The 13,153-nt window shown below is 49.5% G+C and overlaps 1 protein-coding gene across 3 annotated transcripts in view; it reads right to left on the reverse strand.

The window, feature by feature from the left end:
* Nucleotides 1-13,153, reverse strand: part of CACNA1I (calcium voltage-gated channel subunit alpha1 I) — a 107,354-nt gene that overhangs the window by 66,586 nt on the left and 27,615 nt on the right. For 2 of the 3 annotated variants that reach the window (XM_066257469.1, XM_066257459.1), the window contains exons 1-2: nucleotides 9,643-9,738; nucleotides 7,982-8,115 (exon numbers count right to left, since the gene is read on the reverse strand). In XM_066257469.1, the coding sequence (XP_066113566.1) occupies nucleotides 7,982-8,115; nucleotides 9,643-9,735 (227 nt within the window). In that variant the 5' untranslated portion in view covers nucleotides 9,736-9,738. Of the gene's footprint in view, nucleotides 1-7,981; nucleotides 8,116-9,642; nucleotides 9,755-13,153 lie in introns of those variants that run through there. The other variant, XM_066257479.1, reaches the window with a different exon arrangement.

Consider the following 13,153-nt stretch of genomic DNA (forward strand, 5'->3'; position numbering starts at 1 on the left):
TGCACCTCAGGGCCACCCATCCACTTCCCAACAGAGAGGAAAGCTACCAGAGATGCGGGTTGGCACAGAGGAACGAGCAGTTGTAGGATGGGAGGATATACTGTCTTGTGACAATTTTTCAGATTCTGGATCAAGCAGGCCCTGAAGCCAGGGCCCTCTGACTTTCAGTAAGATGATAAACTCTTAAACCCTATTTGGTGGATTCCTATCCTATATTACTGAGAGAGTCCTGCCTGATTCATGACTAACTGGTATCTGGCTTGTCAGCCCGTGGCCTGAGACTCTCTGGTAACTAACCCCCTCCCCCATGGCATTGAGCATCCTGTTTCCATGGAAACAGACCTGAGCAGTAATCACCATTCTCTCTCCCACTATACTCCATACACAACTGAGAAATTATCCACACCAAGGTTCTCACTGGAACTTTCCTAGATCCACACCTACCTAATGGCCAGTTCAGCTCAAAGGAAATGGCCCCAGATACCCTCCCCCAAGCTCTGCAGTGCCTGGACACGACAGATATGAAACAAATGTGTCATGGAGCTTCCTTCTCCATGCTGGCCAAGGCGAGACTGTGGGCACTCCAAGATATGACTCAGCCTCAGCCCCACCCTCAGAGCACCCAGTCCTTAGAGCAGACAGATCTAAATAGGGGGATAAAGTCCAGGATAAATAAGGGGATAAAGTCAATGTGATGGTCTGAAGGGTGCCCTGGCTTGTACAGTGTTTCCTTGACTTACAGAAAATGCACAGAGAGCCATGCAAACGGGAGGCTAGCCACAACAGCTTCTGGAAACTGCCCCAGTGATGACCCTCTGATGCCCATAACCACAGCCAGGTCTGCTGGCAGGCACAGACCTCTGTGGAGCTTGCACTGGCTGGTAGTTGACTTGACATTTCTCAACAGCTCACACACCCTGCCCAGTCAGCCCAGGCAGATGAATTGAAAGCTCAGACCAGGACTTGGAAACATAGTAGCACCACAGCTTTGGCAAAGAGCAAACAAAAGGACTCAGGCCCTGGGACAGTAATGTGGCAGATTTTGAGAGTTGCCCACCCAATGGACATTCTCTTCCTCCAATCTTGCCTGGCCCCAGGGAACAATTCTTGGTTGATTTAGCCTAATTCAATGATGTTTCCTATTTTCCTAGCTTCCCTTTCAGCTAAGGATGGCTACAAGATCCAGCTCTAGCCCAGTGTGCTGGGACAGGAGAAGGATCTAGGAAAGAAAACACTGTTTTCCTGATGCAGCTGGCATAGCCCTACCTCCCTATCTCTCTGCCTTCAATGCACGTATGATGCCCACAGCTTCAGCAACCATCTATGACCATGAAGAAAGGCCTGAAAAATCACAAGGACATCATAAAGCCATCACCAGTAACCACTGACCTCAGAACTTCATGTTATAGCAGAGAAAATACCCTAGAATTTGCTCAAGCCAACTGTTGGTTGGATGTTTGGTTACTTGCAGCTAAATGCATCCCTGAAAAATAAACAAGCAAGTTGCACAGAACCAGGACTCAAACTCAGCCCATGGAGCCAAGCTTCCTGCATTCAATTCCTGCCATGCCCCTTACCAGCCCGTGACCTTGAGCAGGTCACTCCCTGTCCCCATGCCTCCTTGGTGAGATGGAACTGACCACAGTCCCTCCCTCACAAAGCTAGTTGAAAGATTAGACCAGATAATGCACAGCATCGGGCCACAGTGAGTACTCCACAATCAGTAGATGCTCTTATTTTTATCACACCCTGGATGATGCCTAAGAGGATTCAATTTCCTTTGCTTTTTAAAGTCCCACTGATGGCGCACTTTGGACAAAAGGAACTCTCAGTAAGCAACCGCAGAGGGGACGTGCCTGCCTGATCTTTTTAGAAAGCTCTAGTCCAGGGCTGAGGAATAATTCTTATTGACGTTTTATTTCCCAAGAGCCTGAAAGAGCCCGAGCAGGAAGCTGTGCACTCGGGAGACGTTTCCAGAGGGTGACAGATCCTAGCCCAGTCTCTCCTTCCCACACCCTGGTCAGGTGCTGAGTGACTGACATTACTGCTATTTGTGTTAATATTATTAATAATAGAAATTCTTATGAGGAGTCTCACTGTTCTGTTTACAAAGTACATCGACTTGTGATGAGAATTAATTCAGATCCTGGATGCTGATCAGAAATGGAGCCATGCACATGCCTCTTCCCTTCCCTGGTGTGCCCAGGAACTGGGACTCGTGATCTCCACCTGCAGCACTCACAGTGAGGGGCTCTGGGAAGGTCAAATGAACTAGATCACCTGCAGCAGGGCCACCTGGGCATTTGGCTAAAATGTAGGTTCTCAGGTCCAGCTGGACCTACTGGGTCTGGATCCCTGTGGTGAATCCCAGGAATCTGTATTTTAACATGTGTTCCAGTGTCTGTTGTTCCCTGAATTTTGAGGAGCACCAAGTAGGGGTGCAAGGCTGTGCACATGTTTGAGGATTGAGGAGCTCGCTCTTTTCCAGTCTGCTCAAATTTGTCCCTCAGCTGCTCCATTTGATGCCTTCATCGTCACAATTGGAAGATTCAAAAGGTTTTCAGAGACTTATAAGGGGTAGCTTCTGTTCCCTGCACCCATCTATGGCAGGACCCATGCCAGCTGTGCCCTTGGCAAGGCTTTGCCTCAGCCTCACTCTGAAGTAGTCCCTGAAACCCAGCCCTCCAGCCCTGGTTCACCCTAGAGACGCGGCAGTGGAATTCTTGGGGAAGCTTTTAATATGAAAATGTCTCTCCCCACAGCTGGCAGGAGCCATCTTACACTTTTGGTTAGGGGAAGAGGGGGAAGAGGAAGAATTACCAGCATGATTATATAGGTAAAGAATATCTCAAGTTCAACAAGAATGTCATTGAATCTTTCATGACCACTTAATGGACAGAGAAAGGAAAAGGTAGCTTAAATAAAACAGTGAGGTAGGTACAATTATTGCAGGATGATTAGCAGGGCTTTGCCACACACTGGCAGAGAATCTCTGGTGAGGAGCCACAGGGCCTACTGTCCTGGGCTGATCAAGCACAGGAAGTAAATGTAATGAGTCAGGTCTCCAAGTGATCACTGTAAAGTGAAAATAATAGTAATAAATGCAAAGTTTGATATTTGGAATAAAAAATATATCAACTGTGTTTAGTTCTAGGGTAGGAGAGACCTGGCTTGGCGGTTGAACACCACCTGGAAGTGACAGAGAGCACAGCCACTCAATAGGTCACCACAATCCTACATTACACTGGGACAAAGGCAGCCCATGCTCATAAGTCATCACTGGGAGGTTGGGATCCTGTTCCCTGGCCAGGGACCAAGGGTGCTTTGGTCACTTTAAGTGAGTCCAGCAGGTGAGGCCTCTTCATCTGTCTTCTGACAAATGGTGGGAGGTGCTGGGACATTTTATGTGGAGGACGAGAGACTTGGGAAGGAAAGAAGCCACCTTCCAAATTATGAAGGACTGTTGTGGGTCTGTCAGGGATGCCCTTACCCTGGTTCCAGACCCTTGTGGGATCAGGTCCATGCCCCTGCCCTGGCTTCATTCCTCAGCACCCATCTCCTCCTGGGAACCCTGGGCTCCCACGTCCCCTGTGCTCTCCTTCCTCTTCCTCAGGTAGCTCCCTCAGACCCTCTGCATACTGTCCCCTCTCCCTGAGTTTCCCTGGCCCCCACCTCTGCCTGCTCAGCTCTGCCTCACCCCCGAGCCTCTCTTCCTCTGGGAGCCATAGGCCGACACCCCTGCCTAAATCAGGACCCTGATCCATGCCCTCATGACCCACTATACTTCTTTGCCACAGCATTGACCCCAATTTAGTATTTATTATCTGCTTTGCATCCATTTTTTAAACCAGGGGTCCCCAAACTTTTTACACAGGGGGCCAGTTCACTGTCCCTCAGACCGTTGGAGGGCCAGACTATAAAAAAAAAACTATGAACAAATCCCTTGCACACTGCACATATCTTATTTTAAAGTAAAAAAACAAAACGGGAACAAATACAATATTTAAAATAAAGAACAAGTAAATTTAAATCAACAAACTGACCAGTATTTTAATGGGAACTATGGGCCTGCTTTTGGCTAATGAGATGGTCAATGTGCTTCTCTCACTGACCACCAATGAAAGAGGTGCCCCTTCCGGAAGTGCGGCGGGGGCTGGATAAATGGCCTCAGGGGGCCGCATGCGGCCTGCAGGCCATAGTTTGGGGACCCCTGTTCTAAACCTTTAACTCCATGAGGTGGCAACAGCATCTGTCTTGTCACCACTGCCCAGCACAAGGCCTGGCATTTAGTAGGTGCTTAATAAATCCTGATTTTGAACTGAATAAATAAAAACCTGATTTGAATTGAATTGATTTTGAATTGAAATGAATAAGTTGAACGAATGGTCCCATCAGGTGGGACCTACAGGAAGACAAAGTTCAGCTCAGTAAATAAAAGACATTTCCAACACATGAGGCTGTCCCAGTTTGGGATCAGCTGCCTTGTGAGACAGTTCCGTCAGTGGCAGCATGGAAGCAGGGGCCGACTGGATGTGGAGGTGAAGGCTCTGACCTCTGAAGAACCTTCTAGTGTGGAGGTTCTGCCTCCTCTGTAGCTTGAAGATGGAGTCAGTAATTTGGGGATGGGGAAGAGCGGGAAAGCAGAAAACAACCTTGGGATGTCAGGCCTGTTACTCGGGAAACAGAACATTTACAGCACCAAGCCTGGCTGGGACCCCTGCGGACGGGCAGGCAGCTCTGGGGACAGGTCTTGAGTGGGAGCGAAACTGAGGGGCTGGACTTTGGAGCCTTGAGCTGCAGCTTCCCCTCCTGCCCCTTGCCCCACGCACAAAGGATGGAGAGGACCTGGAGTACAGGGGCAGGTCTGAGTCATCTGGACCCCCTGCAGCCCACACATGGGTCTCCATTATACCTGCTCCCAGCCGGGGCCGGCTACGTGATCTGTGGGGCCCAGTGCTAAATGAAAACACAGGGCCCCTTGATCAAAATGTATAAAGAATTTTAATATGGTGACAGCGGAACCCTAAACCAGTGGTCCCCAACCATTTTTTGGGCCACGGACCGGTTTAATGTCAGAAAATATTTTCACGGACCGGCCTTTAGGGTGGGACGGATAAATGTATCACGTGACCGAGACAAGCGTCAAGAGTGAGTCTTAGACGGATGTAACAGAGGGAATCTGGTCATTTTTTTAAAATAAAACATCGTTCAGACTTAAATATAAGTAAAATGGAAATAATATAAGTTATTTATTTTTTCTCTGCAGACCGGTACCAAATGGCCCACGGACGGGTCTGTGGCCCGAGGGTTGGGGACCACTGCCCTAAACCAAGCACAAGACCTTAAGCAACCGCAACCGCAACTGCACATGCACCCAGCTCTCCCTCATCCCCAGGAGGACACCTGCCTGTGGACCCCACCCGAGGACCAAGAATCGATATCAGAAAGAGGCCTCATCACAAGGCTGAAGCTAGGCCAGCTCCTCACTCTGCTCCGCTTAGGTCCTAATTTATAAATATGGACTGGTCCCGGGGGATCACTAAGCAACAGAGAAAACTCCTGAAGTCAAAAGGGCAGGGTGGGGGGCGCTCGTGGGAGTCAGTGAGTGGAACCAGTGAAACAGATTACATCCTCGAAACAGGAAGTAAGAAAAATTATCCTAAAACTTGGACATAAGGCAGAGGGAGGGCAGTATTTCTCGCCATGTCCTTTTGGAGCTTATTTAACAGACTTCTCTAAGGATGAGTTCATTAGGGGAATATACGTTTGATTCACCATTGACTGTTAATTAACGCTCTGGCCGCTGTGAATTTACATACTCACTTGTAGATTTTATTAGTGATGTCTTCCTAATAGAAGAGAGAACTCCAAAGGTTATGGTTTCATGACCCCGTAGTTTGTTAACCAGCTCTGATTCTAACCTAGCGTGCTCAGTCCCGTGCTCTTTCTCCAATGCCCGTTTCCCTAATTCTGCTAATTACCATCCTGCTGGTTCCTCATTAACGAGTTGAATAAATCCATGATACATCTTCCTTGTAAGATTGATATAAGGGTCATTTTTTAAAGCTTTTTGTAAATTATCTTCTGACTTCAGGATCAGGCAAGGACTTCTACAGAGCCTAATTAGAATCTATAAGGAGATCCGAGGGAACATCACACCCATAAAACAAGAGCAGGCCCACGCTGCTCCAAAAAACACACAGTCCAGAACAAGCAGTGATCTTGGGAATTCACAAGACACAGAGGAGGTGAACGCCTCCAGCAGGAGCAGTCTGCGGAGGGAAGAACGTGGTCAGTGATTCAGAAGACTGAGGGTAGGAATCCTCTCCCAGCACAGATGAAATTTGTGAGGGAAGAGAAGAGAGGCGTGGAGAATAGCCACAAGAGGTAAGGACCCATTGAATAGGAATTTCAGGAGAGATCAGAGAAGAAAGGGCAGTAACCAAAGCAGAAATAAAAGAGTTTTTTGCTGACCTTGAGTTCTAAAAGGCCCCACAGGAAGCCTTTTACACCAAGACCTACTCTAGTGAACTGTCTGGATTCCAAAGGCTAGGAGAACTAACCCTGTGAGCTTCTAGCAAGAAAAAAGCAGTTTGACTCCCAAGAAAGAAGAACCAGACTGTACTGGACTCACCTGCAAGTCTGCACGTAGATTTGAATGGCAGTACGTGCCAAGTTCCGGGGGAAAGAAATTCCACCTCTAGAACAATGCAGACAGAACTATCTTTCCCACACAAAGATCAAAGGAAAATGTGTTTGGAGAGGCGAGACTGAAAAAACAGAATAACTTAAGGCTATCCTCCAGCCAAACCAAAAAGAGAATAAGAATGAGGAACTTGATGGAGGGTTGACATGGTTCACAGGAAACCATGTGAACCCAGCATCGCTTCTAGTTAGGTCTAAATAATTGTTGACAGTGTGGTTGTGAAATTGAATATGGTTCTTAGAAAGGATGCTTAGAAGAGGTGTAACTTTTCTTTTAACACTGGTGGGCACATCATTTCATTTCAGAACATATCTGTGGAATTTCGCATAGACTGAGTGGTAATGACTCCCCTCTCAGCCACGTGTCTGTCCACCCCCCTTGTCCCTTCTCAATAGTACCACACACACATATATGCGCACACACTCACACATACAATGACACACATACATTCTCATTCACACACATATGTGCCCATACACACTCACAGGCCTCTAGCCTTTTTCTCCCCCTGGTCATTTCTGCCATGCTGACCCATTACTGGATATGGTTTAATGCCTGCTGATCCTTCAGCTCTGTGTCCTCAAGCTGCCAAGCTCTGAGCCTGGCTCAGAGATGCTCCCAGAAAACCACAACACTTTGCTCAGAGCCTTCATCTCAGTGTGTGTGACACGTTCACCCACAGAGCTGTTGGATGCCCCTCCCCAGATAGCAGCTGGGAAGGACAAGGCCTCTGTCTGGGTTTGCTGTCCTCCATAGTCCGACAGCACTGACACTTAGGAGGTCATTTAACCCCCAGTTGTTGGATGGATGCATGAATGAGCCACCAGCCTGTTTTGACCCAGGAAAGCAGGAATAAGGCACAGAGCAGAACAAGGCACAAGCACTCCAAATGGGCTAAGTTGAAACCTGGCCACTTTCTGACTATAGCTTATGTCTTGGTAGAAACAATTGTACTTTGGAGTCAGACAATGCTTGAATCTGTGTTTATCTCTGACTTGCTGATCTAGGATAATAATAATAGCAGCTAACATTTACTGGGTGCTCATTTGGATGCAGCTATTATTACCCCAATTTTACAGATGAGGAAACTGAAGTTTAAAGCGGGTAGCTAGCTTTCTCAAGGTCATATAGTTAGTGTAAAACAGACCCAGTATAGCTGACACACAACTTACCAGAGAGGAAAGGAAGGAAAATCTGCTGGTCCAACAGTACCATGCAGCTACATCATTGTCACCAGGAAACCAGAGGCTCAGTCCTGCCTGATGCACTACTTACCCAGCCATGACAATGAAGAAATCCAGTCGGTTCCATGTATCCCCAAGGTAGCACTTCTTGCCAAAAATGCCCAAGGCTACCATCTTGAGCACCATCTCCATGGCAAAGAAGATAAAGATGAAGTCATCAAAGACCTGCAGGGCAGGAGGCAGATGAGAAGCAAAAGACAATGTGAGGTTCAAGAGCAGGACCCAGAGGTTGGAGCCACAGTATGAAATCAGGACATGGTCATGGACACAACGAGACCGGAAAAGACCTGACACTTCTTCTCCTGGGCAGGAAGGGAACCTCAGAGATCCTGATTTAAAAATATAGTCATTTCATAGATGAGGAGACTGAGGCCCAGAGAGGGGAATGGGCTTACCCAAGATAATACAGCCCATTCTATTTTTTCCCTAAAATCCAGTATAATAACAATGAACCCAGAGGGAGCTACAACAAAGAGGCTCTCCCTAATAATCTCTAAGCACTGGGCTATATACTTGACTTGAATTCTCGTTTCTAATTATCACAATGACTAGTCTCGTTTTATAGAGGAGGAAACTGAGACTCAGAGAGGTTAAGCGATTTGCCTCTGATCACACAGCAGGTGAGTGGCAGAACCAGAACTGACTCTCAGGTCTAGCTGGCTCCAAAGCCCACAAGGAAGAGCTTTCTCTGAACAGGCCTGGCACACCCACCAGGCACAGGTCTCAGTGCTGCCTTCCTGTGCTCAGTAAGAAGCCCCAAATGTGTCCCTAACCATAGGCTCAGATGAATATATATTTCCTGAGGACAGGACCTGGGTGGAACTCCTCTGTCCAGGATAGATGAGGGCTGCAGTAAATTCAGTTCAACAAAGGAGCACTGAGCACCTACTGTGTGTCAGGAAAGAGGCTGGGTGTTGCAGACATAGAGGTGAGTCCTCGGTGAACTCACCACCTAGTAGAAAAGCCAGCCTACTACTGACTGAGGCTAATGACTTCTAACTCCCCTCAGAGGCCTGGATCTTTAACAAGTGCCCCAGGGGATCCTGAGGCCCTGGACTGCTTGGGAACTGCTGAGTCCTGGGGAAACACAGGAGACAGAGGGCAGTTCCTCCCTGGAGGAATCTGGCTTTCCCAAGGAGATGACATTGAGAGTTTCCACATTTGTAAATGGGTATAACCCAAACCCGCACATTCCAGGTGTACATGCACTGCACGGGATCATGGCAGGTACTAAAGGTTAGCCCCATCTGGGACCTCAGGAGATGAGAACAGGAGGGACACAGACGAAATACCAGGGCCGCTCATAAAGAGCATCAACGACCAGTTACAGAGCTTGACCTTATTCCAAGAGCACTGGGGAGTGAAAGCAGGCTTTCCGCAGAGGACTGTTGGGGTCACTGGACACTGAGGAGGCCAGGAAGAAGAAGTGGGAGAAGATGGGGGCCTGGACCAGGACAGAGGCCCAGAGATGAAGAGGAGGGGATAGAGGAAAGAAGGGATGGCAAAGGGGAAGGGGCAAGACCAGCTGGGAGTGAGGAAGATAACAGCCAGCTTTGCAAGGGCAGGGAGTGGGGGTGTGGCTGGGCTGTGCCTGGCTGCGCACGGTGCTACATGGTTGGGGGTGGGGTGCGGACAGGGCTTGTGAGACAGTGGAGCATCCAGGGTGGGCAGGGCAGGGCAGGCTGGCCTCACCTGCAGGATCTTGCAGCGGTCTGACAGGCAGTCCATGTCGTCGCACGGCTGGTACATGCCAAGTGTCACGCAGTTCAGCAGGATCACCAGCATGCTGACACACTCAAACCATGTGCACACAGAGTCAAGGACAAAACAGTAGGGATCGTGGCTATTGGGACAGAGTGCACCCTGGAAGATAATACCCTCACCCACCACAAACACAGGCAAACAGCCCATTCCTGGTTCTTCCCCTCTCCAGGTTCCTTCCTTAAATGGGTTAAAACTCTGCCCGGCTCTCTGTCTCTGTCAGCATAAACTACCAAACCTTCAGTATGGTCTGCAAAGCCTTACCTGCCCACCCCATCTCATCTCCTTCTGCTCGCACCCTGGTTCTCAAGCACATTAGGCATACTCTACCCCAGGGCCTTTACACTTGCTGTTCCTTCTACCTGGCAGACTCTTCCCAAGACCTTCAAGAACTGCTCTTTCTGACCCTTTAGCTTCATTGTCATCTCCTCTGAGAAGTCCCCACCTAATCTCTCCCCCTGTAGTGGTCACTATCTCCCATCCCAAGAACCACCTTCTCCCAGTTTTATGGTCTCTGAGCACTTATGTCCTGAAGTTGTCTTATTGGCATGCTCCTTGTCCTTATCCACAGCTCGAACCTACATTCCAAGGGGACAGAGGTTTTACATTCACAGCTCTGACAGTAACAGGCATCTAGTCAATGTTTATTGTATTAATAAGTAAACTTCTCTGGGCCCTTCCCAGTGATTCTTGATTGTCTCCAAATAAAAACCCTCACTCTCAATTTCACAGCCTTGCTCTAAGCTCAGATATAGCCACACCAGCCGGATCCCACCCAGGGGGTGCTGGGCACCTCTTCCCCAATGAAAGACTGACCTGGTTTCCCTGGCAACAGCCTCCCTCCCGTCCCTGGGCCCTTGCTCACCTTGGGATGCTGTCTTTCCTCCACCTCCCTCTCAGACCCTCCTTGCCCAGCCCTGCTCCTTCCTGCCCCCTCCCTCTGCTGCCATTCTCCCACCACAGCCTGTAATTAATTTTAGTCACTGCCAGGGCCCCCTTCTAGCCTAAGCATTGCTCCAGCGGCAGCTTCATCATTAATTAACTTTTTTGAAGTTCAAACATTCTAATTACTAGGGAACGTCCCCCATCCCCCTTAACTTTCTCTCTGACTGTTGTGCTCTCTCACCTTCCAGCCTCCTTCTCCACTCCCTCTGACCTTCCTGCCAGTTTCAAGTTCAAAGTGCTCTTAACAGGGGATCCCCAGGAGCCTAGCACCCCCACTTTTTCCTCACCAGGACCTTGAGCAGTAGAGGTCAGCAGGCCCATTTTATAGATGAGGAAAACTGAGGCTCAGAGAACCTAGGGGCTGAGATTCACACCGGTCTGCTGGACTCCAAGGCCAGTGCTCTCCTCTGTGATGCATGGTCTGTCCCTGCCTGTGACCACCCTCCCTCCACTGAGTCTTCAGCCCACCCTCAGCAGTCTCCCCTGTAACTCCAGCTGCTCTCTGCCCTTCCAGTCTGCCCCACACAATAACCAGGCATGCTGTGTGCCCAACACTATCAGAGCACTTTGCAAGTGTTCTCTCATTTAATCCTTGCAGTGCTATTATAAGTCCCGTTCAAAAATGAGAACACTGAGACACAAAGGGGAGCAGGATTTGCCCAAGGTCGCCAGCTGGGAAAAGGCTGAGCAGGGGATACAAAACCAGAGTCTGCTTTCCTCATCCCCATGCTATTTTGCTCATGCCAGAATAATCTGCCTGAAGCTCAACTCTGAGTGTGCCTCTCCCTGTTCAGAAACACCATGGTTTCCATCACCTAGCCTGACAACCAAGAACTCCTAGACTCTTGACTTTAGTGCATTCCTCTGACCTCATCTTGCTTGGCATGCACTGAACTTTTTGCTGTCCCCAAGTATACCCTACATGCACTTTCCCTCCCCCCCCTACCATCTCTACCATGCAAGCTCCTACTCATCCTTCACAGCCCAGTTCACTTGTCAGCTCTTCTTAAAGCTTTTCATGAAGCAGTTTCCCCACTTACAAGGTATCCCCTCTGGAAATGCTCCCTGCTCACCTGGTCTAGCTGGTATCATAGTAATGAACTTGGCAGTAACCCCAACTACTGCATGATAGGCCCCCTAGCTCTCATCACAGCCCACGGGGGAGAGATGAGGAAACTGGCCTACTAGAGAGCTAGAGTGACTTGCCCAAGGTCACACAGTCACTGAGCAGCCTAAACAGTCTGACTTGGTGGTGCCCAGAGCTCTGCCTGGTGCTGGCTCTCTTGCTCATCCAGCTTGCCCATGGTACTGAATCCCCCAAGGGGGCAGATGGATCAGGTTTCACCTCTAGATTGCTCAGCTGCAGACATTCAGAGATGGACAGTCTCAGCCCTGCCCTGAGGCTCTCGGGGAAATCCCAGATGGCAGAGCCTGGGTCCTTTCCAAGAGCCTGTGAGGCTCAGAAGTTAGGTCAGAGCTGGCATCGCTGCCCACGGTTCCTGACATGCTCCTCACTAGCTGGGGAATCAAAGGCACCAGCCCGCCTTGAAGTTGAACCAGACCACGCGGTGTGGGGAAGGAGACTGTCAGAGGGAGTCGAGGTCTCCAGCCTGAAGGACTCCATGGCCTGGCCCAATGCCTTATATTTCCACGATTAGTTACTGAGGAACTCTCTGAGAACTCAGCAGGGCAAGCTCTAGTTTTCTGGGACACTTTGAGGGAGGACTGAGGCCCCAAGAGAGTGGTACAGGATTTCTGGATAATAGGGAAAGTAGGGGTTTGCACGCCAACTCCATAAGGGCAGGTGGTCCTCAGTGACTCCCCACTGCCTCCCACAGCAAGGCTCAAAGCCCCCCACCTGGCATCTGTGGCCATGCAAGTGAGACCCTGCCACCTTGCCTACTTCATCACTCAGACCCTCACTTCTGCCAGGGTGACCTTGTCACAGAACAGCCCCACCAAAGTCTTCATAGAGCATCTGGTCCAATTGCCCATTGCACAGATGGGAAACAGAGAACAGCGAGCCATCCCAGAGACATAGCAAGCCCAAAACAAAGCGACCTTCAGACAACAGACTCCCCATCTGTGGGGTCCCTGAGCCAGGCTGAATTTCAAAGCCACTGAAACCCCACATTTCCCCAAATGTCCAGGCTCAGTATAGAACTCATTTGAAGCTGATTATTAGATCCCTGACAGGCTGCATAGGCGCCTTTGAGGAACACAGATGGGGAAACACATCAATGGCGATCCAATCAATAGTTTCCTTGGCAGCCAAAGCCTTCCCACACACCCACCTGGCTTGGGAAAGCAAAACAACCAAGCATCTCGGAGGAGCTTTGAGCCCCCACCCCACTACCTAACCCCACCCGCACCCCTGGCTCAGACCCAGCCCCACCTTGTGGCGCAGGCCCTATCCTACCCCTAGCCCCAAACCCTAGCGCCTGCTCTGCTTCTCAGGTCCTCAGAACTGGGGTCAATGAACCAGCAGTGAGTCAAT

Source organism: Saccopteryx bilineata, chromosome 1, assembly GCF_036850765.1.
Source record: "Saccopteryx bilineata isolate mSacBil1 chromosome 1, mSacBil1_pri_phased_curated, whole genome shotgun sequence".
Lineage (NCBI taxonomy): Eukaryota > Metazoa > Chordata > Mammalia > Chiroptera > Emballonuridae > Saccopteryx > Saccopteryx bilineata.